The sequence below is a fragment of the Heterodontus francisci genome, unplaced genomic scaffold, assembly GCF_036365525.1.
Source record: "Heterodontus francisci isolate sHetFra1 unplaced genomic scaffold, sHetFra1.hap1 HAP1_SCAFFOLD_66, whole genome shotgun sequence".
NCBI classification, from domain to species: Eukaryota; Metazoa; Chordata; class Chondrichthyes; order Heterodontiformes; family Heterodontidae; genus Heterodontus; species Heterodontus francisci.
The window spans coordinates 4,628,679-4,639,164 of NW_027140986.1; the positions used below are offsets into that span (position 1 = coordinate 4,628,679).

General features: G+C 41.6%; 1 protein-coding gene across 1 annotated transcript; it reads right to left on the minus strand.

The window, feature by feature from the left end:
• Window positions 1–7,341: 7,341 nt before the first annotated feature.
• Window positions 7,342–10,031, minus strand: LOC137361656 (probable G-protein coupled receptor 139). Its single transcript, XM_068026365.1, has 2 exons — window positions 9,965–10,031; window positions 7,342–8,237 (listed from the first exon to the last, which is right to left on the minus strand). Exons 1-2 carry the CDS (start codon window positions 10,029–10,031, stop codon window positions 7,342–7,344), a joined length of 963 nt encoding a protein of 320 aa, XP_067882466.1.
• Window positions 10,032–10,486: the final 455 nt, after the last annotated feature.

A 10,486-nucleotide genomic window follows, 5' to 3' on the forward strand; every position in this document is an offset into this window, starting at 1 on the left:
TAGCAATATCCCACAAACAGCAGTGTGATACGCCTCTCACCCCCTCTATTCCCTCCATGTTTCCCTCACTATCCTGCATCTCTCTCCCTCCTGTTACTCTCATTCAGAGAGACAGATGGAGAGACAGAGAGAGAGAGAGAGAGAGAGAGAGACAGATATACAAAGAAATCCACTCTCAGAACCACACTCTCAATTCAAATGGCTGCTGAACATGTCTTTCCACCTTGTCATTCACGGCACTGCCCAAAACACCAGCATTATTGGGGAGTTATACCGGCTTCAAACTCAGGACTTTAATTCCAGGCCTTCAGGAGAGCTTTACACGCAATGAATTCACTTCTGAAATGCATTCACTGTTCCAATGCAGGAATTCTGCAGGCAGGCTGAGCACAGCAAGATCCCAGCAATGGTGACACTTCAAAATTCAGTTGACCAAGGTTTTAAGTGTTGATTTATTTCTCTATCTCTCGCTCTCTGTCTTTCTTCATCTTTCTCTGCCTTCCCTCCTTCACCCCACCACCTCCGCCTGTCTCTCTCTCTGCGTTTAACCTGCCACCTCCAGTTTCTCACTCTCCCTCTTTTTCTCTCCATCTGTTTCCGCCTCATCTGTAATGTAGGAATGATGCAGCGATTGTAAGCACAGGATGATCCCACAATGTGATAATGGCCAGATATCCCATCACAGTCCTCAGAAAATGGCAAAATCCATCTTTAAACGTATACAAGCCTTTATACAGCTTTACATTCAGCTCTTGTAATTGTTGTAAAATTCTTGGAAAAAAACGAAATCCACACTCAGACGCTCAGGAAGCTGAATTTTAAAGTTTCCTCATTGTTGTCATGCAGTAAATGCTGCAGAGCACTTGATATACAGCAAGTTCCCATAAGCAGCAATGTGAAAACAGCCAGACTTCAGTCCCCCAAAAGGCGAAACTCCCTCTTTAAACTGAGAACAAACGGCTAAATCTGCCTCACCATTTCAAATAACGAAAAATCATATTGCTGTGTGTGGCATTTTTTTTTTTATTTATTAAAGGTTTAAATGGAGAAGGCGAGTGTGAAACAGAGGCAGAGAAGAGAAAGCATGGGGCAGATAGCGACACAGGGAAAGAATGTGCTCTGGTTTCCTCCCTCAAGCCAAATGACTTGCAGGTTGGTAGGTAAATTGGCCATTATAAATTGCCCCTAATATAGGTAGGTGGTAGGAATATGGGATTAGTGTACGATTGGTATAAATGGGTGGTTGATGGTCGGCACAGACTCGGTGGCCGAAGGGCCTGTTTCAGTGCTGTATGTCTAAACTAAACTAAACTAAAAATGTGGAGAAAGAGACAAAGCAACCTCAGAACTACAGTGATAGCAATAATATGTGCGAAACAGCGCCCTCATTCATCAGCCTTACAGGTCCCACCAATGCCAGAAACAGACCCAGTGATCAAGGAAACTAAAGCCCTCCCTCCTGCACCATCTCCTCATCCATACTATCCTCCTATTCCTCTACTCACTCGCGCGTTGCACCAGGAGTAATCCAGAGAATCGAACGTTTGAAGTCTTGCTTTTTAATCTTCTGCCTAGCACCCGAAGCACGTGTTGCAGGACGTCAACCCTCTTTCTACCTATGTCATTGTTCCGAATGTGCACCACAACCTCTGAATGTTCACCCTCCCTTTCAGAATGTCCTGCAACCGTTCCATTATATCCTTGACCCTCGCACCAGGCAGGCAACATACCTATTCTGGAATCACGTTTGCGGCCACATTGACGCCTGTCTATACCCCTTCCGATAAAATCCCCTATCACTATAGTTCCCGCACTCCATTTCCTCCCCTCCAGTGAAGTTGAGCCACCCGTGGTGTCACAGACTTGACTCTTGCCGCGTTCCTCTGAGGAACTATCGCCTCCAACAGTGTCCAAAGCGGAATATAGATATGGAGATGGAACAAAGGGACTCCTGTACAACCTGCCTAGTTCTTCTACTCCGCCTGGTGGCCACCGATGTCCTTTCTTCATGAGCAGTCTTTACCTGCGGTGTGACCACCTCCCTGTACGTGCTATCCACGATGACCTCAGCCTACCGGATGCTCCACTGTGTCCCCAGCCGCTGCTCCAGATCCGAAACGCCGATTTCGAGTCGCTGCAGCTGGAAACACTTCCTGCACACGTGTTCTCCCTGGGCACTGCAAGTGTCCCTTACATCACAAATTGCACAGGAGGAGCACACCACGTTGCCGAGCTGCTCTGTCATGACCTCCTCTTTATTTATCCCCTTAAATTACCCAAAACATATATTATATTAACTAAGGATCTTGAGTCCCTGAACAAAACATCCGACTATATAAAAAAAACTGTAGACCTTTCCCTTTACCTTTAGTTACCAACCCAGCTATTTGGAGTTATTCTCTAACAACTGTTACTCACCAACTGTTGAGCATTGAAGAAACTTTATTATCCAGTACAATATTTAAAATGCTTTTTTTTGTTTCAAGAAACAACATTCCTTACCATGTTGTGTTCATTTCATTCCTCCAATAATCATTGATTTGTCGTTGTCTCAGCTGTTGTTGCACTTCTAATTCCCAGTGGTGATACTCAAATAGTTTCTCTCCTATCTGCTTGATATAAGCAATGTTAAAACAGAAACTGGATTCTCTTATAATTCGAATGACTTATTGCAAGTTGCTACAAAATAGTTGCCTATTTAAAGATAAATGCAGGTCAACTGATTTTACCCGATCCCTAGCACATTTATATTGTAGATGGATGTTTAATTGTGAATCCAAGGAAAAGTTACAAAACATTTACAAATTATGTTGTCATTCATAAAGTATGAAATTGACTGATTCCTTTCTTAATGAGTCCACTCATTAATTATTATGAGGATTAAATAACGTTAGTCATATCAAAACACCATTCCAAGAACCTCCAATTCCCCACAGGACGAAATCTGCCTCCGCCTTAATCTCATTCTTGTTGTTGACCACTCTTTCTATTCTCTAGCTCATGAATGGTGCGATCTGCACAAATTTTACATTTTCTTCCCTTCTAAAATATCATAACCCCAAATGACTACTGATGATGAAGAATGTTATTATCTGTTAAAACTTCATTGACACTCCTCAGATTGAAGACTGTCACCACACCTGCAGATCACCTCACTCGATGACAGTCATTATCCTTTCACAGGAGTGCTGTTAATTCCTAAACTATTATCATGTAAGTACATACAATTAAAACAACAGATTCTGCACGCTGGCTTATTATTTACCTCAGATACCCCATTACTGTTGATAGGAAATGCACCGAATTGTACTGATTTTTAAAAAAATCTAAGTTTCCCAAATTCAAATAATGGTGTCGTCAGTTGACAATATCTTTCATTTATTTATCTTAAAAAAAGGTTTTCCTCAATACTCAGCAACCACCAAGACAGTGTTTCCATTAACTTTCCTAAAAATTATTTATGTTTATATCTCTTTAATCTCAGGTAAATTTCCTTTTGAGTGCTTGGAATAGCAACTATATTAATTTATTTATTATTGATTCAAATGTCATAAACAATTATTTCCATGTTCCGTGGTTTCAGATGAATTTCTCAGAGAAAGTACTGTCTACAGTTGTTATGGAAGATGTCTGAAAATAATTACAAATACTTTCTCCAGAAAGATAACAAATAGAAACAAATGTGTGAATAAATTAATGCCAATTCCTGACTTTTTATGAAAGGCCAAGCCTTCAGATCACAATATTACCATGCTGTCATAAATGTTGCAAATGTTTAAGATGCTGGAGTTGATTGATCTCTGTGACCAAATGGTCCACCTATTTCGAGAAACAAGGAACACAAGGTCCATTCGGCTTGGAGCCAGATGATTTCATTCAGTACATATATGTGGTAATTTAGAAACAGTAATTACTGTTTCTAAATGACTATATACACACATATATATATATATATATACACACAAAATACCATTCAACAGATTGTTATGTTGCTCGCAGAAAGGGTCAACTCTACTAGTTTTACAGTTGTGAAGCAAACGTTCTCTGGATGTAGTGACATCCAGTTCTCTTTTTCAAAGCAAAGGACAAATAAAAACATGTTCAACCCAATTCAAACCATTTTTGAACGAGGGAGAATGCTTAAGGGATCACATGATTTTTCCTTGAAAAAGCCAGTCAGAGACATCCTTGACCCGTGCACCACGGAGGCAACACACTATTCTGGAGCCTCGTTTGCGGCCACAGAAACGCCTGTCTGCTCCCCTTACAATTTACTAGCCTGTCACTGTGGATTTCCCAGTCTTTTTCCTGCCCTGCTGCACAGCAGAACCATCTGTGGTGCCACGACCTTGGCTGTTGCTGCTTTCCCCTATGTGGCCATCCCCTCCCCACACCCTTCTCACCAACTCCACACCCACCCCCAACAGTATCGAATGCGGTGTATCAGTTTGAGAAGGGGATGTCTACAGGGGACTCCAGTTCTGCCTGCCTTCGCTTAATACTCCTCCTGGTGGAAAGACATCTCTTTTCTGCGGATGCAGCCATTTGTTCGCTAAACATGCTATCCACGGCGTCCTCAGCACCGTAGTCTCCACTGGATACAGGGGTGCGGTGCTTGAGGATTGGAGAATTGCTAACGTTGTATCTCTGATTAAAATGGGAGTGAAGGGTAAACTGAATTACAGGCCAGACATGCCTAACCTCAGTAGAGGGCAAATTATTGCAATCTATTCCGAGAGACAGGATAAACTGTCACTTAAATAGGCACAGGTAAATCAAGGATAGTCAGTTTCGATCTGTTAAGGGAAGATCTTGTTTGAGCAACTTGATCACATTTTTGAAGCAGTAACAAAGAAGCTAGATGAGGGGAGAACAGCTGAATTTAGCAAGGCTTTTGACAAGGTTCCACATGGCAGACTGGAAAAAAAATCCCCATGGGATACGGAGAAATGCAGCAAGGTGGATACTAAATTTGCTAAGTGGCAGGAAACAAAGCGTAATTGTTGAAGGATGTCTTAATGACTGGAGGGCTGTTTCCAGTGGTATTCAGTGAAGTTCAGTACTGGGTCCCCTGCGTTTTGTGGTATATCTAAACGATTTGGACGGAAATGTAGGGGGCATGATCAAGAAGCTTGCAGACCAGACGAAGATTATCTGTTTGGTAGATAGCAAGGAGGATAGCAGTCGGCTGCGGGAAGATATTGATGTCCTGGCCAGATGGGCACAAAAGTGACAAATGGAATTCCAGCGAGAGAAATGCGAGCTGATGCATTTTGGGAGGTCAAACAAGGCAAAGGATTACAAGATAAATGAGAAAATACTGAGAAGTGTAGAGGAAGTGAGGAACTTGGAGACAATTTCCACAGATCCTTGAAGGTATCTGGGCAGGTCGATAAGGTGGTTCAGACAGCATCGGGGATCTTTTCTTTTATTAACTGTGGTATGGAATATAAGAACAGCGAGGTTATGCTGGAAAGTACTAACTGATTGGCTAGGCCACAACTTGAGTACTGTGAGCAGTTCTCTCTGCACTGGAGAGGGTACAGAGGAGATTTACGATGATGTTGATAAGTCTGGAAAAATGCAAGTCGGAGGAAAAATTCGATAAGTTGGGGTTATTCTCCTTGTAACAGAGCAGGCTGAGGGGAGATCTGACTGAAATGTACAACATCTTGAGCAGCCTGGATAGAGTGGAGGCGAATGATCGATTTGCCTTATCAGAGAGGTCAGTGACGAGGGGGCAAAGCTTCAAACTGATTGATGGAAAATTAGTGGGGAGATGAGGAAAAACGTTTGTCACCCAGAGGGTAGTGGGGATCTGGATCTCACTGTCCAAAAGGGAAGATGAGGCAGAGACACTCAACTCATTGAAGGGGAGTCTGGATATGCACCTTAACTGCCATAATCTTCAGAACTAAGTGCCAAATGCTGGAAGGTGGGATTGGAATAGGTGGATCCTTTCCCAGCTGGCACAGACACGATGGGTCAAAGAGGCATCTTTCTGTGCCTTAAACATTTTACGTTTCTATGAGTCTATGATTCTTGGCAGCTTAAAATGCTAAATTGTTCCTCTTTTGCACTGATATTCGTTCTATGTTTTTGGCCAATTTTTTACCTCATAATTCAAATGATATCTTATTCACAGGTCTTGCGGATCTATGTCTGGTTGTTCCCCTTAAGGATTCCCTCCCTTGAATGAAACAAGTTGGTCAGACTAATCAGAGCAAGATTCCACTCAACGACACAACCAGTCATTTCGTTTCCGCCTTTCCAACGTCTGGCCACAAGGTTCACCATTGTAGCTTTTGGGGTTTTGAAGCTTAAACACTTCTATTTAAAAATTCTCAGTTCTTTTTAATTTTCAATTTATTACAACGGTGTTCTCAATTGTGCCTGACTGAGCATGTTACAAATAATGGCTAGTTGTGAACCCAGTATAATTAATTAAGCAATATGTTATAAATACTTAACAAAAAGGCACTGACGACAACATGGACGTTTCTTATCCTTCAAGACCAGGATTCCTTGAATGTTGCCAGCACAGGCGATGCCTTTGTTCTGCTGTCACTGAATTGACATTACGTTGAACTGTGTTTCAGAATAATTACAGCACAGACACCATTGTAAACTGTACCAGCAAAGATTCTGAGTTTCCATCTTTTGCGCTTCCGATTCCTTTGAATTACCTCTTCCATTAGTTTACCGTGTGGTTCAACTGCCATCACTGCACTTCTGTAATTAGAGTGGAGTACGCTAAGAGCATGTCCATCTCTTATTTACTAGGCTCCTAGAGTGAGCATTTCACTGTGTGAACAAATAACACATCCTTGCAGATACAAAGCAGTTGGACAATCAATGTTTCATCTTCTTATCAACAATGCCAACTATCGTATACAATTCACCTCAACATTCCCAAGATGCCAAAGCAATTAAGAATAAATGTGCCTCGTGGAATATCAGGAAGCAATGTTGTTTTTAAATATAAATGTTTTCTTCTACAGATATATTTAATTGATCAAGTCAGTTAGCATACTTATTAAACTGCAAGGTTCTTGTTTAATGACAGGTGTCATAACCAGTTCAAGCTTCTTTCACATCAGTTCCTTTATGGAGAGCAATCACTCTCCTCCTGACCCCGTTACAGAGGTCATCAATTTCCCTTTTCTCACTGCTCGTTATCTTTTTTTGGTTCCTGCTAATTTACTTACGATCCTCTTGCTCTCGACCTCCACTTCCCGTCACGAACAGCTCCAGTGTTTGTCTTTACTCCTATAGGCCATTTTCGTCTGGACCTCCAGCGGTCACCTCTTGTCCATAAACTACTGGATCTTTAAGCTGGTCTCAGTTGCTTTGCTTATTAATTAATTTAATAATTGATGTAACTGGATATTTCACTGCGCTCTTTAACTGCTCTCTGAACTCGGACTGAATGGCCACATAGATAAATGTGTTCGGACAGCAACTTAAATTTCGCAGCATATATGCGACATTTTCAAAGATATAATAAGAATCATCATCTAAGAAATGATCAAAACGAAAAATATATAACACATACACCAACCACAGAAATATGAAGCTGCCAGATATGGTGAAGAGTAAAATTATAGACTTCCTTCTTCTCTCCATTTCAGAGTCACAATGGTTATCTTTCTTGCTCTGAACCCTCAGTCTCTGACGAACGCGACTGGTCACTAAAATGTGTCTGAACGTCAGAGCGTTCAGCAACAGAATTAAAATGAATGGCAACAATGGTGTTAAAGCTTTTTCAAACATTCTAAATCCAATCCATCGAGGGTCAGTAAAATAACTTATCTTATTAGAGCAACGCCATTCTACATTGTCGGTTTTCCATCCAGGTTTATATCGAAAGTAGGTGGGAGTATTTTTTATACAGAGCAAAATGCTGATTGTTGCTGGAACCACAATCGCAGTTTTCCTGGTGCAATATTTCGATTGCAGTTTCTGGCAACAAATGGCGACAGATCGATCAAATGTGAAAGCGATGGTGAACCAAACCGAACAGTCAATGGCTGCACGGATCAGGACATAGAGAGAGCGACACACAAAGGTGAGATCCAGGAAATTTAATGGGAAATAATAATCATTGATTCTCCGGAGTATGATCTCAGTGATAATGACCAGGAGATCCGCCGTTGACATGGCCACAAGGTAACGGGTGGTGCAGCTGGAGAGTCCACAATTTCCCTTGGACAGGATCACAATTGAGACCAAATTAACTGGAAAGGAGAGAAGGGAAAAGTGGCTGTAAATTACTGAAAAACATTCTCTGCTCCACAACCCTGGCAGGAAGGATTTTACCACCGAAACCGTGTGGATTTGGATCGGGTCAGATCGGGTCCATAACATTAACCTGCCTCCAATCCCAGCACTTACAGATTTAACAAATCCTGAACGGGGAGGGACAGCACCCCGCTCACCGGACGCTGGTAAACTAGTTAAATATAACAATGACGAGCCCAGGAATGGGTAGACTGGAGAAATGCACCGCGTCTCCAACCACTCCCGGTGTAGGAACCCATCCCGGACTCGAATCACTCCCTGGGGTCGAAGAAATTCCTCCCTGATTCGAACCAGTCCCTCGGATAGGAGACATTCATACGTCTTTGACCACGTCCTCTGATGTCTAAATGAGTTAAATTGAAAACGGAATTTCCTGAGTCAATGCAAATGTGATCAGAGCATGGGCTTTCATTTCTACAGGAATATCATTAAAAGAAAAGTGTCATAATAACGTATTAGAAAGGTGGTGAATGAACACGTGAATAATGTGTACTCATCTGGACTACACATGATAAAATTATCCAGGGTAACCAGCAGGTGCACGTATTTTTCACAGAAATAATCCCATAACTGGGAGATTATAATTATTGGGATATGTTGTGGCTCTATTATGTCGATAAGAGAAGGATGATTGTTGAACTAATAGAGGCCTTTAAAATTAAAAAATGGTTAGAGAGGGAAAACGTGGACCTGATATTCCCACCTTTGCTTGTGACCAGTTCGGCATTTCCTCAAAATAAGATGGTCATCAATAAATGCGCGATGGAAGTCAAGAGAGACAGATTTACTTGTACTGCTGAGAACGTGGTATTGAGACCTCTTGGAGTAGTTACAATGGAAGAAAAAATAAGAAGAAGCGAGGTTAGTACATGATGGAGACAGGATTGCAATGACATGCTGAGAGGATGAGATGAGCTGGAATGAAGAGAGGCTCGTGCAGAGCAGGAAGACAGTCCTAATCTAGTTGTACCGAATGCACAGATTCTGTGTTGTAAAATCAATAAGTTGTCTATTAACATGTCATAGTCATCATGTTTTTCGTAATATTGAAGAGGATTATTTATTATTGCGTTGCACTTGTGACCAAACGCTTCTCAGGACTGGGCTCGGGAAGGAAATTAAGCAGCACGTGATGGTGCTGTCAACAACTCTACTTAGAATTAGAGTAAGATGGGGACCCGCACTGAATACAATGACAGATACTCCAGGAATTACATGGTCCCTCGTGTTACATTGTCCACACCAGTTGGTCAGCCACAATCAGTGCAATTCCAGAGTGACAGAGACTCCCAGTTAGACATGATCGCTGAGGTCAGGTGCTCCACTCCATTTATTGCACACACACACTACAGTTCTACATTAAGAGATAATTGCAGTAATCCTTCCCCTCTGAGATTTTCCTGCTTTGAGCTGTGATTCTACAGAACACAACATTCCACATAATTCAATAAATTTACAATGCAGAGTGTCTTGAGCTAGAAACAGTTGAGACAACAGATTAAAACTGCACAGATAATTCAGGAAATTAACGCAATTATATTAGTGAGTGTGTGTCTGTGTAACTGTTTCCGTTCGATCGCATGTAATATTATTATTCCCATGGTAATGGAAGAAACCAGCTCATACACAGATTTACAAAACCTCATTGGTTATAGATACTTACCAGGAACGCCAATTACAGCAAGGATCACACAGAATATGTTCCTGACCCATTGAATTGGTCCGTGCATTTTTTGCTTGGAGTGATCGGTCTGTTCGGGCTGCAGGTAATATCTCTGAAATAAGTTCTGAGGTGACACATTCCCAGTGCATTAACTTTACACACTCCAGATCTCTATGGGAATACTGAGGTTGCAAAATTGTTCAAACAGTTTTTCGTAATCTTTGAACAAACAGATTACGACAGCTGTGTTAATTCCCTGTTGATGGAATATATTTTCCACAAAAATTGAATTGGACCCATCCCCATCCCCACCTCCACCCCCTAGACTGGACAAATCTGATCACAATAAGCAACTAATCATTACTGGAAGCTGGGTTAAACAAAATTAAAGGAAGACCAAAAAAAATCATGAGTTCCATCTGTGGATGTCATGTTCTTTTCGTGATGGTCTCCAGTCTGCATGACTATTCAGAAATTTAATTCCTAACGTCAGAGAAGCCTGTAACGGATGTTCGTCTATAC

What these genes read in the sequence shown, in the direction of transcription:
- LOC137361656 (XM_068026365.1), bottom strand. Translation starts at nt 10,031, where the DNA reads ATGCACGGACCAATTCAATGGGTCAGGAACATATTCTGTGTGATCCTT. An exon ending in TGCTGTAATTGGCGTTCCTG is followed by an intron (nt 8,238 to 9,964) that starts GTAAGTATCTAT and finishes TCTCCTTTCCAG; the next exon opens with TTAATTTGGTCTCAATTGTG.